The 25657-nt window shown below is 34.8% G+C and overlaps 7 protein-coding genes across 16 annotated transcripts in view; 4 read left to right on the forward strand and 3 right to left on the reverse strand.

Annotated features, from left to right (window-relative positions):
• The first annotated feature begins 395 nt into the window (after nt 1–395).
• Ctl1 (choline transporter-like protein 1) lies at nt 396–4809 on the forward strand. The gene is made up of 10 exons (XM_066289667.1): nt 396–745; nt 825–1201; nt 1645–1811; nt 2004–2242; nt 2299–2466; nt 2522–2660; nt 2713–2998; nt 3078–3240; nt 3655–3876; nt 4132–4809. The coding sequence occupies exons 1-10, from the start codon at nt 632–634 to the stop codon at nt 4264–4266; spliced, it is 2010 nt and encodes a 669-aa protein (XP_066145764.1). The 5' UTR covers nt 396–631; the 3' UTR covers nt 4267–4809.
• Nucleotides 4810–4947: 138 nt separating this feature from the next.
• The window catches only part of LOC136342915 (ribosome biogenesis protein BRX1 homolog), a 60029-nt gene continuing 39319 nt past the window's right edge, over nt 4948–25657 (reverse strand). Inside the window, exons 1-5 of one of the 3 annotated variants that reach the window (XM_066289195.1) lie at nt 6864–6960; nt 6118–6245; nt 5693–5969; nt 5291–5574; nt 4948–5227 (exon numbers count right to left, since the gene is read on the reverse strand). In XM_066289195.1, coding sequence (XP_066145292.1) covers nt 4982–5227; nt 5291–5574; nt 5693–5969; nt 6118–6243 — 933 coding nt within the window. In that variant the 5' untranslated portion in view covers nt 6244–6245; nt 6864–6960 and the 3' untranslated portion in view covers nt 4948–4981. Of the gene's footprint in view, nt 5228–5290; nt 5575–5692; nt 5970–6117; nt 6246–6726; nt 6961–25657 lie in introns of those variants that run through there. The other 2 variants (XM_066289194.1, XM_066289193.1) reach the window with 2 other exon arrangements.
• Nucleotides 7559–12109, forward strand: LOC136342910 (LMBR1 domain-containing protein 2 homolog). The gene is made up of 12 exons (XM_066289184.1): nt 7559–7877; nt 7938–8086; nt 8159–8326; nt 8790–9000; nt 9055–9231; nt 9426–9603; nt 10036–10217; nt 10266–10505; nt 10564–10765; nt 10897–11004; nt 11101–11213; nt 11619–12109. The coding sequence occupies exons 1-12, from the start codon at nt 7704–7706 to the stop codon at nt 11757–11759; spliced, it is 2043 nt and encodes a 680-aa protein (XP_066145281.1). The 5' UTR covers nt 7559–7703; the 3' UTR covers nt 11760–12109.
• Hakai (E3 ubiquitin-protein ligase Hakai) lies at nt 13228–15877 on the reverse strand. Of its 2 annotated transcripts, none has more exons than XM_066289186.1 (5): nt 15368–15877; nt 14849–15036; nt 14536–14799; nt 14258–14483; nt 13228–14026 (listed from the first exon to the last, which is right to left on the reverse strand). In XM_066289186.1, the coding sequence occupies exons 1-5, from the start codon at nt 15567–15569 to the stop codon at nt 13758–13760; spliced, it is 1149 nt and encodes a 382-aa protein (XP_066145283.1). In that variant the 5' UTR covers nt 15570–15877; the 3' UTR covers nt 13228–13757. The 2 variants fall into 2 exon arrangements, with proteins under 2 accessions (XP_066145283.1, XP_066145284.1); XM_066289187.1 differs by having other exon boundaries at nt 13228–14023; nt 15368–15874.
• On the forward strand, nt 15950–20515 carry bora (aurora kinase A activator-like protein bora). Of its 2 annotated transcripts, XR_010732711.1 has the most exons (7): nt 15950–16325; nt 17101–17414; nt 17526–17741; nt 17824–18048; nt 18152–18328; nt 18756–19800; nt 19858–20515. XR_010732711.1 is itself a non-coding variant. In XM_066289185.1 (6 exons), the coding sequence occupies exons 1-6, from the start codon at nt 16123–16125 to the stop codon at nt 18980–18982; spliced, it is 1362 nt and encodes a 453-aa protein (XP_066145282.1). In that variant the 5' UTR covers nt 15950–16122; the 3' UTR covers nt 18983–20515. The 2 variants fall into 2 exon arrangements, 1 of the variants encoding a protein (XP_066145282.1); XM_066289185.1 differs by having other exon boundaries at nt 18756–20515.
• On the reverse strand, nt 20985–24570 carry LOC136342914 (transmembrane protein 115). Of its 2 annotated transcripts, XM_066289192.1 has the most exons (4): nt 24502–24554; nt 23756–24445; nt 23173–23346; nt 20985–23095 (listed from the first exon to the last, which is right to left on the reverse strand). In XM_066289192.1, the coding sequence occupies exons 2-4, from the start codon at nt 24280–24282 to the stop codon at nt 22876–22878; spliced, it is 921 nt and encodes a 306-aa protein (XP_066145289.1). In that variant the 5' UTR covers nt 24283–24445; nt 24502–24554; the 3' UTR covers nt 20985–22875. The 2 variants fall into 2 exon arrangements, with proteins under 2 accessions (XP_066145289.1, XP_066145286.1); XM_066289189.1 differs by having other exon boundaries at nt 23756–24570.
• Nucleotides 24904–25657, forward strand: part of CLIP-190 (Cytoplasmic linker protein 190) — a 35862-nt gene continuing 35108 nt past the window's right edge. For all 5 annotated transcript variants that reach the window (XM_066289172.1, XM_066289174.1, XM_066289173.1 and 2 more), the window contains exons 1-2: nt 24904–25052; nt 25275–25575. In XM_066289172.1, coding sequence (XP_066145269.1) covers nt 25296–25575 — 280 coding nt within the window. In that variant the 5' untranslated portion in view covers nt 24904–25052; nt 25275–25295. The remainder of the gene's footprint in view (nt 25053–25274; nt 25576–25657) is intronic.

The following is a 25657-nucleotide window of genomic DNA, read 5'->3' on the forward strand; positions in this document are numbered from 1 at the left end:
AAAACTGAAATTATTTTTGAAAATATGACTACCGAAATTTATTAATTTTTCTAATAATTTACTGTTGTGTGGTACACACACGAATTAGTATCTTGAAAACTGTAAAGGGTCGGAAGATGGTTAAAAGAACAAAACATTAGAGCGTTTTATGGGAAACATATCAGATTTAAACTCTTTTTTAACTTTTTTCATTTTCTCAAGAATTAAGAAAATACTTTAAAGAATGAGAAATTTCTTTACGTTTGTGTCAATTATGGATTCTGTAGAACACAAAATTTGTTGGATCGGAGTTCCCGAACGTCGAACTTTAAATTTCGACTGGTTATGAACCGACTTAGGCCATATGCTCAAACTGACAGGGAGAGTTGACGTTTTTCTCTGCCTAACTTCACGTAGGATTTTTGGTAGATAAACATTAAACACAAACAATAAACACAATAATCGTTCCCTTTCTTATGGTCTTGTGTTTATGGTCCTCCGAATTAAAATGTTTTTTAATCGGTCATTTTTATTTTAGTTTGCCACTTTATTTAGAGAAATTTTCTCGTTTCTTTATCAATTAAATTGTAAAAAAAAAACTAAGGTCGATTTTAGTAAATTGCAAGTTAAAAACGCAAAAAAAGAGGAGATAATGGGGTGTTGTGACTCAAGAGAAAAAGAAACTGAGGAAAATGATCCTGAAGGTGAAAGGAGTTGCACTGACGTATTTTGGCTCATTGTTTACATTTTATTCTGGTTTTTAATGGTAAGTTCAAGAAAATATGTATGCAGTATCAAGGTTTGTAATTAAGCTTATTGATTCAATCGAAAAATCCCTTTTATAGGTGGTAATTGCAGCATTCTCATTTGTCTATGGTAATCCCGTTAGAATTATAAATGGATATGACTCATTTGGGAACACTTGTGGTACCAAAACTAACAAACCAATGGGAAACATTACGTTATCTGGGCTGGACACTTCAGACAAATCATTCCTCCTCTTTTACGATATGAAAAACTTAAGAGGTTCGGTGCAAATATGTGTGAAGGAATGCCCTAAAAGTACATTAACCACTGCCAACGACATTTATAATCAACATTTAGCTGGCTTCAATTACTGCAAATATGATTTTAATTATGAGGAATTACGGAACAACAAAAATGACAAAAGTATTTTGTTTGCACCATTAGGACCATGTCCAAGTCTACCTGTTTATAAAGGGTATGTTTGAATTTGGCAAAGAGTATAGGTTAGGAAGGAGAAGACTAATTTTATTATAGATTTAGAAAGCATAAAAAAACCTTAGAAGTAAACAGTGAGTGGCATACTATAATAAATAAGTTTAGAATGATGAAAATTACTGTTCTGTATATGCCAACAACAATTTGTAAATTGCTGCCCTGGACTCTTTAACGCACAATTTTTTAAATCTGTCTATCATGGTTTTCTCATTATCTGGCTTGCATTTTTCAAATTGAAAACTCACATAATTTGAATAATACTCTCTATCTTATGAGGTGTGCCATTTAAAAAAAAAGTGATATAAGGTAGCACTTAGGAGTAATTTTGATTCAAAAAGCAGCTTTTCTTTTCTTCTCCTGATGCTTCTGCTAGCTTTCGGTATTATATGTAATATCTGATTATATTGTGGTATTTTCTTTTAGGAAACCCATTTTAAATAGATGTATCCCTGAGGGTGTGGAAGAGGTTGGAGAAGCCATTTTAAGTAATTTTTATGATGTTTTAAATGGATGGGATACCTTAGAACAAATCTTAGGGGACATTTACAACACATGGCGAGATATTTTAGGCCTTGCAGTCTTAGCATTATGTAAGCATTGATTTGTGTATTATGATGAAATAACTACGTTACTAGTATGAGGGGACAAGGGGTAGCCAGATCAGTTGAGATGTGTTTTTTATTTAGTGTATCTAGGTACTTTAGGTTTTTTTCCCAATTTGATTAAATCATTTTAACTTTATTGAAAGTGTCTATATGCCGATTTTGCTACATACCTTTTAGTGATTTCCCTGCTCACAATCACCATTCTGCACTGCTTGGCTCACATAATCTCATATTTCATTATGATTGGATTTGCTGTTGCTAGTATAGGAGGCACGGCTTATTTGTGGTACACTTACTTTGACATCAAGCGCAATTTGGATAAGGTTGCGAAAGCCGAGAAATACAGCATTCTAGTAGAATCAATTCGTAACGAAACTGCTTTCTTTTGGTACTCCATTGTAGCCACTGTTATAACTGTAAGTCAATTTATCATGGTAAATTGAAAGCAACTAGAATTTAAAAGTTATTTTAGGTAATAATCCTTTTGATAATTGTTTTTATGAGAAAGAAAGTGGATTTTCTCGCAAATCTTTTTAAGGAAACTTCCAAGTGCATCATGCATCTGCCTGGTTTATTTTTCCAGCCATTACTAACGTTTGTTTTTCTGACTGTATTTTTCATGTTTTGGATATTTGTGGTGGTAAGCTAAAGTGTTTTTTTACACACCATTGCTATACTACTGAAAATATTTGTAGTTGTGCCTTGCTACGGCGAGCTATCCAGGAACAGGCCATATTTCAGGCATCAGAGTAGAAGATCAAGGATTATTGCCTGCAACCACGCCAAATCCAAATGCGAAGGAAATGAACTTATCATTAGTAGAAAAATTCAATAGTAAGAAGACTTTAAAATAGCCAAATTCATGTAATTCTACTTCGGTTTTTAGACTTTAAAGTCGTCGAGTATGTAGACGCCAGCTGGATAAAAGGAATGTGGTGGGTTTATTTCATTGGACTTATATGGACGTTGGAGTTCATTATGGCCTGTCAACAGATGGTCATTGCAGGCTCAGTGGCTCATTGGTTTTATAGGCATAAATATAAAAGCAATGATCATGTTTGCTATTCTATAGGCAAACTGATAAAATATCACCTGGGCTCAGTAGCTTTAGGTGCTTTGATTATTACTCTTTTCAAAATTCCAAGGTTGATTTTGACTTACTTACATGCAAGGTAAGTAAACATATAACGTATTTCTGGAAATGGTGATATATATGTAATAAATGCCATAACACAAAATTATCACTTTTAGATTTACCCAAAATAAACAGAAAGGAAACGAATGTGCCGCTTGTGGTTTGAAATGTTGCATTTGTTGCTTTTATTGTTTGGAGAAATTTATTCGTTATCTTAATCATAATGCGTATACTGTCATTGCAATTGACGGGTCCAATTTTTGTAAAGCTGCTGGAACGGTAAGGAAACTCATAAATTTCTCTAGAAATTGCTGAACATTACAGTGTCCCTTCCACCTTAAATCAGTTCTTCTAATATTTATCATTAGGGTGATAGTTTTTGTAGGCGAGTCCACTGACTAAGCTGGATTCATTTCCTAACTAGTTGTTTAACGAAAGCAAAAAGCTTCATGTCATGACTTAGTGAATAAGACCGATAAGGATAATAGTTATTGTACTTCTGTAAATACAAAACGCAAAGACAAACAAAAAATAAAGATAATATTGAGAGTTCTTTCTTTATTTAGGCAACGAAGTTTTAAAGTTTATATGAAATAGGTAATTATTAGGTGATTTTCTTAACAAAATGGCGACCATTAATGTTATTTTATATATTAAATGACTTGGATAATAATTCTAAGTATTTGATTGCAGGCCTTTGACGTTTTAACTTCTCATGCTTTAGAAGTCGCCACTATAAATAGTTTGGGAGACTTCATCCTTTTTTTGGGAAAATGTTTCGTAACTGCAGTAACGGGAGTTGTGGGTCTGGCGATTTTTAGGCGTAATTCTGCATTGACTTTTTACGCAGCTCCCACGTTGATGGTGTGCATTTTTGCATTTTTCGTCGCTCACTGCGTATTGTCTCTCTATGAAGTAAGTATTGAATATACATTAATTATACATAAAGTGTTCTTATTTATTATGCAACAACAAAACTCTATTAGAAACAACGTGATTTGAGTAAAATCGCTCGGATGTGTCGATTGATTATTCTTGTACACATTTTAAACTTTATTGGAATTATACAGATTGTGAATTATACCATTGGAAATATCAAAGTTCCTATAAACGTCTAACCTATTATCCGCCGCGGATTCTTCTCTAATTAATAATAATTTTAAATTTCAGATGGTACTCGACACGGTTTATCTTTGTATGTGTCAAAGTGGAGATGCTCCTGACGGCATTGAGGTTCAGAACTTGGGTGTTAGCCCTAATGGCAATGTTCAAGCTCAAAACACCGAATTAGAACCCATGAATTAAGATTTATTGGCACATATTATTTGTTCTCATTAACAGGTGCTATGGGTATATCCCAACTGGCATATTTACTCGTACCTACTTAGATTATTTATTCAAAAAAATTCAGAGTTTTGCCGACTGCACAGATTTGGTATTGTAGTTTATTTGAAGTATTAACTGGTTTTTTCTTTGTGTGATGGTGTTATATAATAATCTACCTTTAAATGAGAAATATTAGGTTGTTCGTTACTGTCGTTGTTCCGTCCGCCAATCTATTCCAAGATTCATAAGTACACTTTTTCCCCGACACCATTTCTTCAAGAATCCGACACCCGCACAATAGAAATTCCATAGTTTTAATTATGATAAATACTGATAAATAAAACTTAGATTAGTGATGCAATATAATTTAAAGATTGTATTTTTTTATATACAAAATACTAGCAAGGAAGTCTTTCTGCTTTTTGAATAGTAATTTATTAATGTAATTCGATTATTATATAAATAATGTTACTCAATTTATTGTAATAAAATTTGAAATATATTTTGCTGAAATTTTCAAAATGAGTAAATTCTTTAAAATCCTTTATAAGTTCCACATTTAACATACATTTTTTCGTGCCACACTCATAAGGGCGTTTAGTTTCTATATTTCATGTTTTTTCCAATCACTGCTTACTACTAAAATGAAACGACAATAAGTAAATCATATAATTTATATTTATGCAAATGTTAACTATTTAGCCTTCAACAATTCGTGAGCTTTCTTAATAGAAGTCGTCTTGTAGATATCTTCCAGTGGGGTAAGTTTATAACTATCCCCACCAGGTCGTGTGGCCTCCATGGTTGCCTTTTGTTGGACTCTATTCACATATTTATGTTTGGCTTCCAATTGAATTTGTTGCCTATATTTGGAAGGGCTCATATAATGAGAGTTTTCCCATAAAGGAGCACCTCCAAAGCTTCCAGAAAAGATTTTCACCTGAAAAATATGACTTTCAAAAATTTGAACTTGACAAACTTAAATTCTCCCATCATTTCTTACCGGATTTAAGACAAATCGTGGTCCGATCTCTGCCACTGCTCCATCTTCAGACAAAATTTGAAAGTTTCTGAACCAGATTCTGTGGTCTAAGATGGTAAATGTGTAGACATGATCAAAAAACGGTTGACTTTTAGGGTGGTGTTTGGGTACCCCAAATATTTGCGTCAAGAGTTCTTTTAGCAGTTTATAGTGGTGCTCTTTTTCAAAATTAGGATCAAAACTCAAGAGGGGTCTTGAACCTCTTAAACAGTTGCCTGTCAGCTTTAACTCTGCCATGGTTGATACTAAAAAATATTGGGAAATTTGAGATAGTGTGCAGCATATTTTTCAGTAAAAATTAAAAAAAATTATTTGTTTACATACAGTTACATTAACACCCAGCACATTAAGCAAAAAACTTACCACTTTCAACCAAAAATTTAACACTAGGACCATTAGGAACATTAGATAACCAAAGATATAAGTCCTTTTTCTTCCGTCCCTCAAACATTATTGCTTTGTTGCAATTTTTCATTTCACACATTTCATTTATAACATTTAGTGTCTTTGTCCTCTCCATTTTTGCTTCAGGTTTATGGTGTGGCATGAGCTTTTTCAGGTCTTCCATTAAGTGCCTATCACGGTGGTTGATTCCTCTGGATGCAAATACAAGGACCCTTTGTTTGTTTATCCATTTTCTCTGTCAAATATATGTCTAATGATTTTGTGAATTTAAAGGATAGGGAAACATTGTATATTTCTTTACCACATGTATGCAACATGCAGCCCAACTCTAACAAAACCTAATTCACAACTACAGTTAGAAGCTTCTGGTTCTTAACCATTACCTTCTTTTCTATGGGTTCATCTGAATGACGAACTGACGGTAGAGGTTGAGGACTTGGCTCAGATTTCTCTACTTGTGTGTGTTCCACTGAATGTTTCCTCTTCAAACTCTTTTTGGCTTTTGTCATTTCTATAAAGAAATAAAATTCAATTGAAAGTGCACACTGCTATGGGAAAGCAGGAGTCTGAAAGCCCTTGCTGATAAAGGACAGTCAGGCCCCTGAAGAAACTATACTTGTGTTTCATGCTTATATGTTGTTTTAGTATTGACTCTATTAAGCTGTGAAGCTGCTTTCAAATGCTTTGAGAAACTGAGTTTTTCTATAGTGAGAACGTAAAAAAAATCAGATTTTTTGCCTACATTTTGTAAAAATAGAAACTGCTGAACATAATTATACAATATGTCTGTCTCTGAAGCTCAACCATGCGGATCTTGATAACTATCAAAGATGGGAGTTGGGTTAAATTAAGGCAGCATTGAGCAATTTAGAATTGAAGAATATGTTATTTCCAAATTTGAAAGATTTAGTTGACTTCTCAAGTCTATGGTTGGTATTAAAACAAACACCCTATATAATAAATTTAACACTTTCTAACTTTTGCAATCTTACCAACGGGTATCTTGAGTACTTTTAATCTTATGTGTATATTATGTTGTACGGAATATTAACTGAATTTTAGTAAATATGCGATTTTATAAAGAAAACATTAAACAAGTTTATTTTTATTTTGGGGAACGTAACATAACCTAAAATTCACCGCATCCACATGCTTTTCGCGATAGTAGGTCCACCTGACCGGGAATTTGTCAACTAATTTGATTTATAACATGTCTAACTACAAAGAGCATTTTCCATTCACATGTAGTTCAGTTTATGATTGATTGCATGAAGTCTGACAAATTGCGATTTTCAAAATTGTTTTTCTACAAAAATTCCTGTGTGATTAAAATAAATAATAAAAGAAAAGCTGATTCTAACAGTTCAACGGTTTCACAGAACTTTCTACTTATGAGATCTAGAGCGATCTTGGGAGTTATGTGATTGCGTCTTTAAATGTCAACACAGTTGTCAACTATGTCATGCCTTTTTGACACTTGTGTCGTTTAGACTCATGACAAGCTATACCTGTTTATTTTTTTATTTTTTCCATTCTATTATTCTGCAATTTTTGTATACATTTGCGAGGTTGATGGGAGTTTTGGACTATAACAATTTTATCAAATAACGCTCCCTTTAATCTTGAAATTATTACCAAATCTTATCGTTTTTTTGCACGTTAAAAATACCCTTTAAAAGAAAATATAAGACTTTAATGTACCTAAAAAAGATAGTGTTCCGATTATGTTTCCTTCTCAAATTAAGGATCTAAAGCCTGTTGTCAATAAAACAGGACAAATTTCTACTCTGGACAATCCTGAATTGATTCTTTGCAAACCTAGACTTATCCCTTTGAAAAGCCTTACTCTGGAAAAGTTGGAAAAGATGCAACAAGATGCTCAGAATCTGAATGAAAAGCCTACCCCTGCTAGTAACTAGAGCTGGATTTTACGATTCCTATATAGATACAAACCTGAGGTTACACAGCAATGAGCTACACACCTTTAATCTTAAAAATATTGCTATCATTTACCATTTCTTCAATTGTATTGTACAGATATGGCAATTGGTTTCGACACCGCATTTCAGTTACTTTAACAGTTTTGTTAGCCTGGTTCTGTAGTTTTCTTATTATATTCGCTCTTCCACTTGATATAATTTCTGTAAGTACTTCTTACATTTTTTTTATGATGCATAAATTTAATGCAAAAATGTAATTTTAGACAGTTTATCGGCAACAAAATCATTCAGTGATTGATTTGAAAGACAATAGCACAGTTGAGGGTTACAATGAACCTTGGAGTAATCTTCCTGAAAGAGTTTTTATCAATTTGTGGAGAACTGTATATTGGAGCACTCAGTTTTTGACATGGTGAAAACTTTTTCAGTTTCTAAAAATATCTGAAGCTGATGATAAGTTTAATTTATTAATATTTCTCTACAGGTTGATAATGCCAATGATGCAGTCATACATTAAAGCTGGTGATTTTACCATAAAAGGAAAACTCAAATCAGCTTTAGTTGACAATGCTATTTACTATGGATCTTACTTATTAATTTGTGGCATTCTACTTATCTATTTGGCACTGAAACCTGGCATAGACTTGGATTGGTAAGCTTCAACCCCCAAAAAAGATATTGAGGAACTAAAAATGACTTTTCTGTAGAATTGAGGATCCTAATTTGTTATTTTCCTACATGTTCATATAATGCAGCTGCAATTAACTATATGATTGATATGAATGAGAATTATCATGAGCCAGTGTCACGTTTGTAGAAGAATATGTGATCATGAGAATGAAATTTTTTGTCCACCAATGTTGCCAAAAATATCACCTTTTACATGTTCACATAAATTGACACCTCAGTTCTGGTGTGGTTACTGATCTACCTCCTAGAGCGCAAAATTTCCATTTTATGCCTCCACATAGGTTTATATATTAGCTTTGAGTTAAAGTGCCAACACACTAAAACGTTTCACTTCATATGTATGTGAAATTAGCATTTGCAATTTGCGATTGTATTACCCTTGCACAATACCAAAATGCTACCTACAACTTTAAATCATTTCGTAGGAATAAGTTAAAAGCAATTGCTTCCTCAGCCAGTAACACATGGGGTTTATTTTTGCTTGTCCTCTTACTGGGATACTCCTTAGTGGAAGCACCTAGAAATTTCTGGAACAATGCAAATTCCAGTTTAAAATTAACACAGTATTACTTTAAGGCGGCAAAACTCAGTACAGATAAATGCGAGGCTGAAGAAGCAGTGGACGATGTTTTAGAGGTGTGGCAAACGAACATAGTCATTATACCATCAATAATCTGAGCAAACTTTCAGTGTCTTCACGCTATTTCAATGGGAATTCGACCAGGACACTATCTTTATGATCCGTTAGAAACTATTTTACAAAAAGTTCCAGTTGAATTAAGAGAAAAAATTAATCGTAGGCAAATATCTGAAGAGGGTAGACATGATTCACCTACGGAAAAATCATTAATAAGGTTGCACAGACAGGTAAATGTTTTGAAATAGTATGTGGTCTACAGGGTGCCACAAAATCGTGTCTGGTAAAGGGTATTTTAAGAATGGTAAGAGCTATAAATTGGAGCAAATACATGTTCCATTTGTGGCTTTGTGTATTGAGAAAAGTTTTGATTTCCAAAGGCACAAATCTCTCTACTCTACTTAATAGCACAACATGATTTTAGACTATTAAGTCTTTGCAAGTTCTGCAAAGAACAGAAACTCAGTGGAATGTCCTTCTTGGGAAAATATTTGAATGCGAGGATACACTTAAAAATCAGATTTCGAGAGACAGACGCTTTAAGACAACTTTTCAGAAAGAAACTTCTTGGTTTACTGAGTATTTTTACACCCCAGTAGTTGGTAAGAAAATTACCCACTATTTCATTGTTACCTGAAAGTTATTTACATGTAGGGGCCTCAAAGAAGATTACACTCGTGGCCGAAGTTTAAGGCCCGATATTAAACAGAAAGTTTTTATTCGGTCAAGGGCGTAATCCATATTTTGACCCTTGTTATATGTAATGTGTTATGCACAAATTATATTTTTTAATTTCCTACATGCAGTTAGAATTATTAGTTTAACAGTTATCCGATATTATTGTTACTTTACGGCCTGTTGCCAAAAGTGACGAGTGTACGTGTTTTGTAGCTTTATGGCCCGTTACCGTGAGCGACAGGCCGAAAAAGTATTACGGCGTCTTCTAGTAGTAAACGCATTGTTTCTGCCATGAAAACTAAGATGTAAATAAACAGTTTCCATCCATTTGTGCTTAAAAATATTAAACATTTCAGAATGGTATTGGAAATGCTTAATATCTCCTTGGTGTTGGAGATTTATAGCTGTTGTAACAGGAATAATGTCTGTCGCAATTGTATGGTCAGAAGTAACATTTTTCAGCGTATTTCCTCCTCTATCCATTTTTGCCGTAATTGTAAACGCTGCAAAAGTGAACTATGATTACTTTATGATAGAGGTAAGTTGACTTTTTTGTCAGCGTTAGTTTTTGAGCTTAATATTTCAGGTTCTTTCCACATTGATCATCCTCTATTTATCGTTTTGCGCTTATTCAACAGTACTTAAAATCAAGTTACTAAACTTATACTATTTAGCGCCTCATCATCAAACTAACGAACACAGCTTAATATTTTCTGGTATGATGTTTAGTCGACTTACTCCAGCTCTATGTCTTAACTTTCTTGGTCTCATTCATATGGACAGTCACGTTATCCATAGTCAGACTAACGAGACTTCATATACACAGGTAAATTTAGAGATACGCCTTAAAAGAATGAATAGTAAATATTAGGGTAATATTGTAGATAATGGGTCATATGGACGTAATCGGTATTATTTCTCATGGTTTTAATATTTATTTCCCAATGGCCGTATTAGTGTTCTGCCTAGCGACTTATTTCAGTCTGGGATCGAGGTTTTTATCGTTGTTAGGATTTCACCAATTTGTTGGCGATGAGGAAATGACCACGGATTTGGTAGAGGAAGGCAGAGAGCTTGTTACTAGAGGTACGGTACACTAAGACCGTTATTTAAATGTCAAACTGAACAAAGTTCCTTCCTGATGCAATATATTAACTCATTTGTGCAAACATTAATAATATAAAAGTGGCCTTTTTGCTCTAATCACAAACTCACAGAAAAACGCAAAAGACAAAGAGCAGAAGATTCGTCCAACCGTCGAAAGGAGTTTCAAGAACGAGTTCCAACAAACGGCAGAGCCAGGCTTAACGATCTAAATGATACAGGTAATGCATTACCACAGGCAATATCTTCAAAGATGATGACTAATAGGTCAAAATTCCAGTAAATTTCTAATTAAACGTCAATATCACAATTTTTAGGTCGTTATGCACAAGCGTTCGAACGCAGCAGAATTCGAGACTCCTATAATTTGGATACTTACAATGGGACTACTTATACGAGCGAAGATGGTGATAGATACCCGTCAGGAGAGGTGAGTATTAAAACAATTGAACCGAAAAGTTAAGAACAAAGATTATGGGTTTTGATTTTGGAGAGCAAAGCCTCTATCAAATAGAATATGCCAGCACGTGAATAATTAGTGCCTAAGCTCGAAGCTTCATCTGGGGAATCTTCACAGTCATTGTCGGGGCCTATGATCGTGTGTGCATCAGACCAACTAATTTGAATAGTTGAGAATCGATCAACCTAGGGTATATGCCCGACAACGACGGTGAACGACTCGGGAGTTTTTCAGCCGATTGGATGAAACAAAGTTGTTATTTTGCTATATTAAATAAGGAGGCATAAGCATAATACCTTCACGTGACTTCATTTAATATGCTCAAATACGTTAATAATAAATAATTTTTATCATTATTAATTTAACATTAAACAGGACATCGACGACCGTTTTGGAGCAAGTACCGGATTTGGCAGGAATTCCCACAATCCAGATACTCGATTTTCCGACGGATACCAATCCGAAACCAAAAGAGTAGGGGTACTACCTCCCAGAGGTATTTTTGATGATGTGTGATGAGATTTTAAGTTGCTATCTATTGTAAGAAGGTTTAGAATAGTCGTTCATATTTTTCTTTTTTTTTTACTCAATGAATCCATGGTAAGAAGCATAGGCTTGCTCAACTGAACTAGTCATCGATTAAGTTTGGAGATTATAGCTTTAAGTGCAATCTCCTTGTTTCGCAACCTTAGAGGCTTCTATTTAGTGAATCATGTACTTGTATCGTATGTTTTGTTTTATAACGATAAAAACTATGTTTTAATATTTATTCATATACTTAGTTATGCTGTGTGATTTATATACAACAGCTTCACTTTTAACCATCAGGCGTAAGTTGCATCATCAAATATACGTATGCACTAAAATGTGAGTCATTTTTGTTCCAACGTCCTGTGGCAGGTGGGATGACTGTTCATGGAGTTTATTAAAAGCTGAACAGGCTGAATCATGGATTGTGTTCCGCATTATATGTAGTAATAATCGGCAACAAAAAACTGTCGACATTGAGCCATTGTCCAAAGTTTTGGGGTACCAATAACAATATTTAACTGTGAGTCAGTAGGAAATTTTATGGCATCTACGTATGTTTAAAATATAAACAGTTGGGTTGGTTTATTTCGAGATACGCGATGTGTACAGGGTCTACGTGAGAATGCAGACCTCCTAATATTTTTAATATAAATATGAGGTATACGCCTCCCCGTGAAATGTTAAAAAAATACGTAAATTTGAAAAAACAATATAAATTTAATACATTTTTGCTTGCAATGTGAATTCGTAGAAATTACATCCCACACTGTTTACGTGAAAAATTCAGACACTCGAGGAAACTACTTAACCGAGGAGAAGGAAGAATTTTGAAGAAAGCTGTCCAAGAAAATAAATCATCAATGGAAATTTTATATGCATTTCAGTTAGACGTACAGGTTCGCTAATGACTTGGGCAGAACTTTCTTGCAAAAGTCCGATTAATATCGCTTTCCTATGGAGTAAAATAAACGTCCGCAATTATGTACTTCTCCTCAAAGATAACTTTTTGTTTGTTGGTGACTTTTTGGCAGGGTATAATTATCTTGTCCAGCAGGATAACGCCCCAATTCACACGGCTTGTGTCACAAAATAATGGTTTTCCGACTACAACATCAATGTCCTGGAGTAACCCTCGAAGAGTACCCATCTAAATTCAATGGAAAATTTATGGGAATACTTATCTCACATGGCCTACAATCAGGGTCGACACTAGTTTTTCAGTATTGTAGATCTGAAGAAAAAATTTCTGAAGTGTGATATTGAATTTCCCCTGAAATCCTTCAAACGTTAATGGAAAGTATGAAGGATCGAATATTTAACATCATACAAAGGAAAGGGGAAACCATAGGATTGTGAGGGTATCCTGACCAAAAATTTATGTTGTTTTATATTTTTAGTCAGGAATTTTTCATTTTGCCGTTATAGAAATGGTAAATTATAAAACGTTCCAATATCTATGTCTTATTTTTGTATATTCGTCGTATTTATATCTGCTCAAATAATTTATAATTATTTTTAAAAAAATTTAATCCATCTGGGGAAGAAACTAAAAGTGGGTCTCAACTTTTTGAAAGAAGAAGAGGGCGTAAGTCCTATATTGGTCTGTGGTAGGTACAACGATTTAAACACCCGCTGGCCATAAACTCATTTGCTTCTAACATGTTCACAGATAGTTTATATTCATTTGTGAGTTTAAAAAAATAGTTTTAAGGGGGTTTATGTATTCGTCTTTAGGAGACATTGTAATATGTTAATTATCAATAAAATTTAGAATTAAATTCTTATTCTCCCTTTGCCTTTACATTTTTTCATTTGAAATTATTGATCAAGTAAAATATCAAATTAAGACTTTTAGAACTCCAGATAATATAATATTAACATGGAACGTTAAAAAAATCTATTCCGTGAAGTTTCTAAAAACTGACTACCCATTTACGTATAAAAAAAGGCGTAAAAATATGCATAAATTACACTTTACTACCACTACCTATAGTACTGTTGATTGTTGGGCCACTGAGTAGTGGTCGCGTTATAGTCATAAGGTGGGGCGACTCGATTTTGGGCCGTGACAGACTGCGCCACGTACTGGGATTGTGTTGCTGCCGCTTGGGAACCGGCATATGCAGGATAAGCCTGAGCAGCTGGACTATAGGCTGAAGGGGTCGCATAATATTGAGGCTGAGCTTGTGGTGGAGGTATATGCATGGGTGGAAGTGTTTGGCCGTAGTTCGTAGGTGCAAGATTAGTACCTGCTTAAAAAGAACTACTTCCAACACAAATAGAAAAAATCACAAAAATGCATTTCAAATAATAATTTCACACATTCTAGATAGGTATAACATTCCGCAATTGCAAGGGAAAGGGTGAAATTTTGTGTCGAACATATCGTGAATGCGAGCATAAATACTTCTTTTTTAAGAAACTACCAACACACTGTTTACATATACTGAAATTGTCTCTGAATCGATTGAATATGTTCTCACCTGATTGATATTGGTTGTAATAGTTCTGAGTAGTTGGTATACTTTCGTGAATAACAACGGGAGGAGCTGTTTCCTGAATTGGAACAGTTATCAGATTAGTTCTAATGCCAGATGATTGGATTTGCGAACCACGTCGACCCGATGACTGCAACGAGCTAGAACGGGGATCGTTGGCTAAATTCCCCTTTGAACGAACAGACGATCTGTCTGTTTCACTCAAGACAACCTATATAATATAATTTGAACAGATTCTTTTTTAAACTAAAAATAAAATTCACCTCCATGGCTTGTGGGACTGAAACTGGTGGTGGCTGAGTCTGCAAACTTGAGACATGTCGATGGTTAATGTGAGCTTGTAAATCCCTTTGTGAAAGATACGTGCGCCGACATCCGGTAGTGCCGTAGCGGCTTCCGCCATGCGAACACATGAATACAGTACCAAGACCAGTCTGCTCAACTCGAGAGACTTTTTCCAGGCATCTTGGACACTGCTTCTGTTCTTTTTTACCACACGCAAGGCAAAAAACATGTTTGCAAGGAATCTACATCGCAACGGTTTTAATGCTGCAGAACGAGAAAAGTGAAACATACCATTCTTCCGTATATTAATATGGGCTTTAAACATTTATCACAGCAGTGGATCATAGGGTTTAACACTTTTTCGCCAATTAAATTGACTTTGTGATCCCAGTTTAGTCTTAGCATAGGTTCAGGAGGACCACGGTTGATTGTGGTAAAAGTTGGTGCTTCTAATTGCGATATATCTGCTTCCAGGTCAACTTTAATGTAATGTAAAAAATTTATACTATTAAAAAAAACATAGAAAACAATAAATAGATGACTAAAAATGGATATAAAGGTGGTATAGATATATAATTACACTTTACCAAGTGCTGAAGTAGTTCGAGCAAAGAATGAAATCACAGTGGAAATACTGGCAACATTAGGCCATTAATATAAAAGATATTCTCTGATTTAAAAGAAGTACTGTGCGGTATTACCTAAGAGATAAATGGTTATACCACATTATGAACTTTTTATGGGGAGCAAGAGACTACTTATGGCTGAAGCATGGATTAAGGTACCCCAATTTAACAACCTTTCACTTACTGGTGGGTGGTGCCGATTCCTCCACTGGTTCTGGCTTAATTTGACTGTCAACAATTGACTCCGGAGGAGTTGGAGTCTCTTCTTCATCGCTCTCAATCACCTTGATGGCCTTCTTACCTCTACCACGTCCACGGCCTCTACCACGACCCCGTCCTCTACCACCTCTGCCTCTTCCACGACTCCTTTTTGAAGCACTATCCATTTAGTTCTTCAGAAAAGATCCGGGAAAAACAGACTAAAGAGAACCCTTCTTAAGTTAGGGGTGAAAATCAAGAACCTTCTTTTAATTAGCCGTCTTTGGTTCAGCTAACATGATAACTTTTTTTTTTCTAAGCGGTGCCGAATAATTTCCATGAAATTCCGGCGTGAAGGTAACAACTTGTTTCCTGGCAACGTTTCTACGAACTCTGCCGATCCATAATCGGATCAGCAATCAATACATTATATGTATAAAAAATGGATACATATGTTTACGTATCCCTGGAAAGTCACGTGGCCACGAGGAGGAAACGAATTTTATCGGATGCGAACGAAGGGCTTTCGTGTGATAATTACGATTGAACTTCACACAAGTTGGTAGGAGAGTTTATTCAAAAACGACACCTGACAGTAACCGATCAAACGACAAACCTGTAACGGATACTTCAAATTCAAAAATGAAAATTTGCCTTTTTTCCCCTTATTTAACTTAATGTAGTGATAGTTATGTGTACTGTGCCCTAATCGAGTACATCTTTCACTATTCCATCTATACAATGGATTTTAAGCATATGTGTGAGAGTTATGCAACGCCCAAGTCTGATGTTAATCTTCTAAGGAAACGGATTTCCCAAGGGGTCGTCACTGATAGTCCCTTTAGGAATATGCCGAAATTCTCAACTCCTCCTTCAAGGTTTACTAAAATTAAAAATCCTTTTGAACCTCAGCTGACTGATAGACTGCATTTACCAACATTTAGGTAAGAAACTCCTTTTTAATCAAGAATGAAGCGGTGGACCCTTTTGAGTTGAACTATTGGTATTAAATGATATCGAAATGGAGAATATATGCCCCATTTCCAAATAATCACATCCAGTGGTAGACTGATACCAATACTAAGATATTCATTATATCAGCTTCACAGCTAAGATGTATTTTTTAAATATTGAATAGGTGCTCAAGACCTATAGCAATAAAACTGTATTAACCATAAAAATATATGTATACATAGATATCAAATAGAAAGTAGGGTAAATGTTTTGGTACAAGATCAAGAAGATGATGAACTTAGAGCTAGACAAATTGGCCCTTTTTGGAGCTCAACCACGAGGACTTCAATACATAAAGCAGTTAAAGGACCTCAAATTGTACATATAATCAAAGTGTTTTGATCTATGACACACTTTTTTCAGAAAATGGAAAAATATGAAAAGTAAAGTATAAAAGTTCTGTGGCTGACAATAAAAAATTCCACTCTTCAATATTGAGATTATTTTCACCATAAGGACTTGTTAGGAGCTCGTGAGTGACTAGGTGGTACCTGAGTTTAGTAAGAACTAACTGGAAAGGGTACCTAAGAAGATAATATGGCTTCTTTCAGAAGTAGCCATAAAAATTGAGCTTACATACTTATATCTGAACCTTTAAGTATAAATTACAGAATATTGTGTGTTTATAAACTTCCTCAACGCTAACATTGAACAATACTTAGTTCCGTCATGCATAGTTACATGTATCCATCTATTCAATTTCAGTCCCAACGTGTTTGTTCACAATTCAACCGCAAGACACGATGAAAAGTTTAAATGGACGATCGAAGATATATCCGCATTAAAACCTGCGGACATTGACGAAACTACGGTCAATCAGCATATTTGCAATGACGATCCTCATATCGAATCGGAAATCCAACAGAAAATTGAAACATACTTTAACAAAACGCCAATCGTACCTAGCCCAATGGGCATTAAAACTAGTAGTAATTGTTTATTGAAAGGATGTGGGAGCTCTGAGGAGAATGTCGGCGAAACGAATCTGGCCCAGGCTAGTGTAAAAAAAACATGTGAAAGTAAGCACATTTTAAACAAAATTAAGAAATTAAAAGCAGTAAAGTAAACATTTTCAGTATCAACAAGTGGCTTTTTTCACTTTCAATGCTCCAATCATAAATATTTTCTAGGTGTTACTCAAACTGTGTTAACTCTACCTCCGGTACTACCCGATGATGTGGAAGATATGTTAAAACCATATTTTCTGTTTGACGAGGAAGTTCATATTTCAAATAATATTTCTGCAAATAGCTCACTTTATAAAAAATTGTTTGAAGATAAAAGCCCTGAAGTTCTGGCTACAACTGAATATGATTCAGTTGACTCTTCACCAAGCAGATCAATAAGTAATAATAGATTAGTATTTTCAACATAGCTCTACTTGTGTTTTACGTAAGGTTTTATGCACTATTTTTGTGTAATTTTTAGATACCTCGCTCATACAATTTTCCCCATGCTCCAGAAGCATCGATGGCCCTTTTGATATATCTGACTGTAATTTATCACCTATCAATAGGTCATCATTGAACCGCAAGTTGGCGCCAAATAAGTCAGTGTGCCGCCTGGAATTTTGCGAAAACATGAGCGTGGATAATAGTTTAATGGTTCCAGACATGGATACAACAAAAAGCCCATTAATCGCTTTGCGAGACGGTAAGGTATTTTCAGTTGTGCTATTGGGCCGACCATGCTTCTATAATTTTTTTAAACGTCGTCGATGAGAAATTCATAATTGTTTTAATTTTCGTTGACTAAGATGAATCTTACGGGTCGTCCCTCAAGCTGAGCCAAGCCAGCGTTCAAGATATGAGTGCAAATTGGAGCATAGAAGACAAAGACATTTTTATTGACACTAGGGGCGGTAGTAGCGATCCCAACAAAATGGATGTTTCCAATTCCAATACTCCAAACTCAAAATTATATATAGGAAAAGGTGAGTAATTTTCATTTGAAATAATGAAAATGTCTTATTTTGTATGTTATTACCAGGACGCAAGGAATCTGCCTTAGAAACTTTCAATTTCTTTTGACTTTTGACCAAAAGAGAAAATATGAATAAATATATATAGTTTTGTTATGAGCACCTGGTTTGTCTGTTCTCTTTTCCGCTCTGCTTATAGATTTGTCTTTGATTAAGATTTAAAAAGGACTAACTAGAAAATTTGTGAAACATGAAATAAAAAAGGAGATTCTGAGCGTACTTTAATATGTAATGTAAATGGTAATTTTCCGGACGAATTGGTGACCGTGCGAATGTTCAATCCTGCTATTTTCATTTATTTACGTTTCTCAACCAAATTGAGCGCTTTTGATTTATGTTTATCTAAAAATTATCGCTAATTACCCAACAACTGTTCTAGGTCAAAGGAAAAGACTGAGCGAAAGTTTCAAAGTAGAAGAACTTGAATGTAGTGATAACGCAATGAGCTATGAAGATATTGCCACGAAAAGCAGAAGAAAAATTTTTAAGAATGACTTTACGGATACTGGGTACTATACGCAAGACACGGACGACTTCACTAATAATCACATTACTAATGTCTTTGCATCGACTCCCAGTAAACGTTATAATAAATTAGGAATTTGATTACTTTTAGCCGGGTTTTTTCAAACTGTTCTCATTAAGTTTAGTTTAACTTAAGGAGGGCATTTAGTGTCTGTTTTTTTATTTTATTTTAATGCAACAATGGACTGAAATGAAAGCTGTGAGACCAACACTTACCACACCTAGCGTCAAGTGCACCTACATAAAATATACTTTCTTCAGTGCTATTTTATTATTATAAGGAGATAGCTCTCGGAATTTACAGCTCGATATTTCAGCCGGTTGTTTTTTTTTTCTCTCTAAGTCATGAACAGGTCTGCCGAAATATGATTTTTCACTGAGAGATGATTTCACGATGTTTCACACATGCAGTACGACTGTTTTGAGGTAGTGAGCGTATATTATGTCATAGTTTAAATGTTCTTAAATATTTGTAAACATGGGCGATACATGCGGATTATCGACATTAACTAGAGAGGATGATTCACACCAACGCCCGTTTCCATAGTTTTTCTGTCTATACTTGGTTACCAATAAAAAAAACTTCGACAATTTGAATCACAAAAACATTCAGATGTAAAAAATTAAATTATTAGAGGTATTTTTCGCACATCCATTTTTTGTTAGAATGCTTATTTACAGGTTGTATTCAAATTTGATGCAAGCCAATAACTAATGTGGATTAAAAGCCACATCTCCTAATGCATGTTTTGTCAATTATTTTATTGTCGGGTGTACCACCTAAATTGATACAGACTTTAGATCTGCATCTGTTTAGGTGGAAAGGTGAAAGACAATTGCCCGATCAATGCAGAAATCGAGGGACAGATCGCCGCAATATTTTGGTCTACAAATTCGAGGTATTGTATTGCATTCCGAGGCATCTACAAGATACTTCGAAGCGTTTCGTTTTTGAGGTACGAAAATGTTATCAGCGAGTTACCTCTCGGCAACAACTCGATGACCTTTGTCGATGGGTGTGCTTGTGTCTCGACAACGAACCAGAAAGGTAAAGTTGTGCAAATTTAGATCAAGAGGATGACTGCTAAGTCACCCATGGATGTCACCTAAATGAAATAATGTTTCATAAATATCGAAAGGTTTAAGTTAAGCAATAGATTTTCAAACGCAATGTCAAATAGAAACAGATGGCTCGCCCTTTATATTTAAATAAACTTTGTGTTTATTCAATTTAAGATTTAAGTGACGGTTATCTCATGTGAACGGACCACTGCCATACTTCTATCGTAAGGATGTCTATATTTTTGTGTTGATTTTGGTTATTACTGTATAAAATATATTGTATCTTTTTTAATATACTGTAGATGATGTGTACTATAGAATTGTAAATTATTTATCACTGGTGCAATTTTGCAACGAAAAAGTCTTAAAAGCAAATATTTTATATACCAATTTAATCCATTGAGTAAATAATACTGAGCAAAAATTTCGATTTTTGTTTTAATTAATTATATTAAAAAATAAAGTTAACAATCATATAATTTTTCCTTATTTCTACTACGACTTATATATGTACCTATACATGATTAAATAAATAGAAAGTGATACTTTTTATTTACCTGAAAGGTTATTTCCCATGTTATCTCTCAGTTGAAAAAGAAATTCAGGGAGGCAACCTATTTTTTATTTGCAAAGCGGCAGGGTAGAAGTTTTGTCTCTCGACAGGCATTGTTACTAACACGCACAAAAAAGAAAAGAGGAAAATCCCAGGGCCCACCGCTTGGCAAATAAGGCATAAATGGAGCATAGCACTTGATAAAACGTTGGGGAATAAATGTCAAGCAGAAAATTTAATCACTTTGTATCGTGTATCGATCAGTAATGAAGCGTTTGCAGACACGTGTAGATTGGTTAATTTCCGCATTTTGCCAAGCTCTTTTTGTCGCCAAATCGACAATTTTATATACGGTAAATTTTATATTTGATATTTTCGGAACTGTTGTCTTTTTTAGAATTCAATAGCATCATCACTATTTACTTTCCACATCGTATGGTTTAGTCGCAATAAATAAAATAAACAATAAGAAATTACATAATTTTTATTCGCTATTCTGAAAACTATTGTCGAGAAGATTGAAAAAATCTTATAATATACAGGGTGGCCAAGTTTGGACAGTTTTGATAGCTAATGTTTTCTTCCAGAACAGATAAAGAAAACCTGTATACAATGTATATATAGTGCGGTCGTAAATGAAATTCCGCCCTTCTGTGATAATTTTTAATCATAGTTTTCTCACAATCAAGCAGGTGCCAGAGGACCACCCTGTATCTTTCATTTAATTCGCGTCATCACCAAGAATTTTGGATGCAGAGACGATAATTGATTAGCAATATATAACACATACATTTTACAAAACAATGTAATTCTAATAATTTCTGGATAATTTACGCAAATTTAAGTTATCGAGAAACCCGGGGATCATTCTAATTCAATTAGAATTTTTTGCATGGAACTATTTATATCGACCCCAAAATGCTATTTTTAAGCGTATTTGGGTTTTGTCTGGTTGCATCCAAAACCTTCGAGAGTCTGAGACGCATACCAGAATCTTAGGGGTAATGATGTAGCTATTTACTAAATAAGGGTATTAATTGCAATGTAACGTGCGGCAGGCCATAGATATATGACTGTGTTATTCTTCGCATAACATCTCGACATATACAAAAGAGAGATTGATAGAGAAAAAAATGTGTAAATAACAGGATTGTTTATTTTGCACAACAGTGTCAATTATGTATTGATTATGGCGTTACATAAAAATACGTGGCGACTTCGTCTATTTTGCTTTTCTTTCCCTTATAAGCGTTTGGTAAAACTGGGTTGTTTGGCATTGTTCGAAAAGTTCTTCCCTTCGTTATTCAAACCCACGTAAAACTATAGAAAGTGGGCTTGGTTCGACTAATCAACCGTGATTAGAAACCATTTATTTTCAAAATCTCCCTATTTTATATAATATACATATATGATCAGTTCAGGCGGAAACATAGGGACTGCACAAATGGGAAAAAACCGTATAAGGTTTAGTATGTTTCTGACAAAGTCCAACGAAGTGAGTTGCAACGTAGGTAGCTGACGTGGGAGGAGTCAATCCAGTATTACGAGACCTCCCACTGTTTCAGAATTTTTACTAGTTTAAATTCTACTGATGGATTATCCGATTTTTTTCTCATTTATTTACATTGCCGATTTTAATTCCGATATATTGTTTTAATTCCTTGGCCGTGAAGGCAGAAAATCGATACTAATCTAAACATCGAAGCGGAGACTTCGGTCGGACTGACTCCGCCCATGTCAGTTGCTAGTCTCGCAACCTACTTCGCTGGTTTTTGCAGGAATCACATTAAACTTTATGCGCTCCTTTTCCTAATTGCTCAATCCTTAGGTTTCCACTTGACGTGGTAATATTTGTATATACTTATGATGATACTGATGCCTTCACTTGCGAACATGGCAAGCGTACAAACCCGATCAAATTAGTCAATTTAATAACATTTCAAATATACTCGTCGGATGACGAACATGACAACATAATCACTATGATGACAATAGAGTCCAAAGATTGCTTCTGATTGGAAATCCAACTATTATGCGCATTGTGTTTATGCTAAAAATGCCCTGCCAATGCGAGTTTATTTCACCTTATAAAAACTTATTTTTAAATACAAGAGGACATGTTAAAACTGTCATCTTACAACTCGCTATTAACAGACACATAGAAATCACAAAAATCATAGAGACCAACCACAAAGTTGCCAAAAATTATGTTTATTTTTTTGTAACCAAGAATTTTCACACTTAAAATATCATTATTCCCCATTATCACTGTTCTACTCTCAGGGAAAACTAATTAATAAAAAGTTGCAATAACATAACTGTTTTTTAGAAAATAATAAATATAGTCTCGAGCCTTAAGCTAAGTACCTGTACTCTTAGGTATACTAGTAGATGTCGATGGAATAGTTAATGAAACATTTGGTTGTTGATGAACCTGTGACGCGGCTGCTGTGCTCTGCATTACAGTTGGCGGAAGAGAAACCTTTGGTAAGCCAGAAGGGCCAGCCAAAGGCAGTAGTGGTTGTTTGTCACTGTATGATTTTGACAGACGTTCACTCAGGGCTTTTAAGGCAATTTGCCTGTAATACCAGAATGAAACCATATGTTCTCGACGTTCAGAGCTTCTACAAAGGTTTGCCCTTAAAACAGTACTTACCTTCTTCTCTCCATATCATGCTGATCCATGCTAGGTACAGATACAGTAACCCCAGATGGATTTGCCATATCAAACTTTCTCACACTCTTCTTGCACAAACCAATTTTGACCAAAGCATTGTAAATGCTGTTGCTTACAATGGCTATAGGTGGCTGGATCACATTGGGGAAAAAACTGAAAAAGTTTGTGATGCGAATGTGTTTTTTATTCACAGTGGGGTGGAACTCAGAATTGAACTGTCAAGATAACAAGTGAATATAAATGATGTGACAGTAATTTACTTCTTCATTTAAAGTCACCTCATAGTTCTGAAGTGGTGAGATCAAGGGTAAAATTTAAGGGGTAAGTAAATTGCAAGAGTTAAAATTAATTCTACATAAACAAGGAGTTTACTTCATATATGTGTTACTATTACTGTTGTCACTAGAACTATAAATCAGCCTGTGAGGTTAAAAATTGAGGGTATTCTGCTGATGACTGTAATGAGCTAAAACTGGCTGATTTTTATCCTTTTGGTAAAGTCCTAGATGTCAATCTAGTGACACTAAATAATACATGAACCTTTCATTATAGATATATCTACCTTGCAAATGTAAAATAGTCAGCCATATCTCCTCTTGACCCACTACTGTGTTTTTGATAAAACCTCAAATATACCCAGCTAACAATCATCCCCCAAAAATACATTGTGGGATATGTGCCATCTACCAAACCAACAAGTTTAAAAATCACAGATAGAAAAAATACAGTAAGTGGTATATTTCGGTTGCTTAGTTTTCCTAAAGGGGTCTTCATTATCACCAAGTCAGGCATTATTTGCTTCACTGCCACTGAAACCCCTGCAATGTATCCTGCCAATCCATGAATGTAAACATTATACAGATATCTGGTGTCATCAAAGCAGTAATATAAAATAAAGTAGAAGGTTGTGGTTAATATTCCTACTCCAAAATTGACTAGGGCAAAAAATGTCATCATTTCCATTGGGCCCCACAAGGGCTCTATTAATTTTCCACACAACCCTACTGTGATAATATCAACAAGGACTTCCCAGAAGTGGATTTCCATGAAACAAAACGTGAATAGAGACCAAATTCGGTTCGGGGGCATGATATACCCTGGAGTAACCGATATAATTTCGACTGCATCGTTCCAGTAGGAAAATGTGTAACTTATCAATACAACACCACAAATAAATTTCACTGATGTGCTGGTGTTTCCCAACAGGGCTCCGAATTGTTGTTTCAAATAGGGAATGTTTCTTCCTAAAGCTCTAAACAAGGACATTGTCAAATCATTAGAAAAATGAAAAATGTAAATAGGTGATACCACAAAGCTGATTTGGGGCCAACGGGAAAATCAGGTTAGGTTAAAAAATAATAACATATCAAATGTCAAAATAAGTCAAATGACGAGGTCGTTTAGTGACGTAGTTGGTTGCGTTTACCCTGATGAATCGCTTTCGAGTATACCCTAAGATTTGTTTCCTCTCTGTATAATATTTAGCTTTTAAAATTAAACGATTTAATTAATATTCCACAATTTTAACATTTAACTTTTTCACAGTCTGTCCTGTGTTAAAAATGAAAAGGCTGCTGGGATACGTTCGGCCCCTTGGAGGTGATTTGGTGTCAGTGTGGCATGCAACACCTTTCACAATGCAATATCATTTCCCGAACAAACATACTCATTGATTGTCAGCTGATTCATGCCATGACTATGAGCTTTGACAGTTTTGAGTTTTTTCAGTTTGTTTGCGGTTATGAGTTTTTTTTATGAGGAAATAACTTAAAAATTGTTATTTTTCTGGAGAAAAACTGTGTTACCTTTTAATTTAAAGTTTAATTATTAACCTTAGTGTTTCTACATTTTCTATTTTGGTATGTTATATATCTTCTCTATTTACCTATTGATACGACAATTATGAAGATCCTTTTAATTATTTGTATTTCTACCTTCTATTTTACCTTTATCTATTTATATGAATCGTCATTTGCTCTTCCAATATTATGCATTTTCTCGTTGCTGCATTAGTTAGAATTCTACGACTTCGCAACTCTTGTTGCCTCTATTTAACTCGGACATTTTAACTAATTTTGCAGATTTAAAATTATCTTCTCATCATGAGCGAAGAAAAACAGAAAGTGGTCGCACCACCGGACGCGCCTCCTCCCAGTCAGGAACGGGAACTAGCACCGAAAGAACAGCCACCCCAAATGTCTTCCACGAACCTTTCTAGCACTTCAAAACTCAGTGCTAGTGTCTCATCTTTAGCCAGTGTTGCCTCATCCAAAGCCAGTGTCTCAACAACGAAAAGCGGACTTCCAGCACCGAGTAAAATTGGGCGTATTTGTGGAGACAGACATCATAAACCACCAGTGCCTCCATCCCCCCCAAGAAGTAGTAAGTACTTACGTGATAAGAAATATTGAAATTCGGAGTTTGAAAATAAGTACCACAATTTCCGGCATAAAGTGGTTCGCAA

This window comes from Euwallacea fornicatus, chromosome 13 (genome assembly GCF_040115645.1).
Source record: "Euwallacea fornicatus isolate EFF26 chromosome 13, ASM4011564v1, whole genome shotgun sequence".
NCBI classification, from domain to species: domain Eukaryota; kingdom Metazoa; phylum Arthropoda; class Insecta; order Coleoptera; family Curculionidae; genus Euwallacea; species Euwallacea fornicatus.

What these genes read in the sequence shown, in the direction of transcription:
- LOC136342914 (XM_066289189.1), bottom strand. Translation starts at nt 24,459, where the DNA reads ATGTCCTTGTTTAGAGCTTTAGGAAGAAACATTCCCTATTTGAAACAA. An exon ending in GACTATTTTACATTTGCAAG is followed by an intron (nt 23,347 to 23,755) that starts GTAGATATATCT and finishes AAACTTTTTCAG; the next exon opens with TTTTTTCCCCAATGTGATCC. An exon ending in CATGATATGGAGAGAAGAAG is followed by an intron (nt 23,096 to 23,172) that starts GTAAGTACTGTT and finishes CTGGTATTACAG; the next exon opens with GCAAATTGCCTTAAAAGCCC.
- Hakai (XM_066289186.1), bottom strand. Translation starts at nt 15,569, where the DNA reads ATGGATAGTGCTTCAAAAAGGAGTCGTGGAAGAGGCAGAGGTGGTAGA. An exon ending in CAGTCCCACAAGCCATGGAG is followed by an intron (nt 14,484 to 14,535) that starts GTGAATTTTATT and finishes TATATTATATAG; the next exon opens with GTTGTCTTGAGTGAAACAGA. An exon ending in TTACAACCAATATCAATCAG is followed by an intron (nt 14,027 to 14,257) that starts GTGAGAACATAT and finishes GTTCTTTTTAAG; the next exon opens with CAGGTACTAATCTTGCACCT.
- LOC136342910 (XM_066289184.1), top strand. Translation starts at nt 7,704, where the DNA reads ATGAGCTACACACCTTTAATCTTAAAAATATTGCTATCATTTACCATT. An exon ending in TTCCACTTGATATAATTTCT is followed by an intron (nt 7,878 to 7,937) that starts GTAAGTACTTCT and finishes ATGTAATTTTAG; the next exon opens with ACAGTTTATCGGCAACAAAA. An exon ending in CAGTGGACGATGTTTTAGAG is followed by an intron (nt 9,001 to 9,054) that starts GTGTGGCAAACG and finishes GCAAACTTTCAG; the next exon opens with TGTCTTCACGCTATTTCAAT.
- Ctl1 (XM_066289667.1), top strand. Translation starts at nt 632, where the DNA reads ATGGGGTGTTGTGACTCAAGAGAAAAAGAAACTGAGGAAAATGATCCT. An exon ending in CCTTGCAGTCTTAGCATTAT is followed by an intron (nt 1,812 to 2,003) that starts GTAAGCATTGAT and finishes CATACCTTTTAG; the next exon opens with TGATTTCCCTGCTCACAATC. An exon ending in ATTAGTAGAAAAATTCAATA is followed by an intron (nt 2,661 to 2,712) that starts GTAAGAAGACTT and finishes TTCGGTTTTTAG; the next exon opens with ACTTTAAAGTCGTCGAGTAT.
- bora (XM_066289185.1), top strand. Translation starts at nt 16,123, where the DNA reads ATGGATTTTAAGCATATGTGTGAGAGTTATGCAACGCCCAAGTCTGAT. An exon ending in TGTAAAAAAAACATGTGAAA is followed by an intron (nt 17,415 to 17,525) that starts GTAAGCACATTT and finishes AATATTTTCTAG; the next exon opens with GTGTTACTCAAACTGTGTTA. An exon ending in AAAATTATATATAGGAAAAG is followed by an intron (nt 18,329 to 18,755) that starts GTGAGTAATTTT and finishes CAACTGTTCTAG; the next exon opens with GTCAAAGGAAAAGACTGAGC.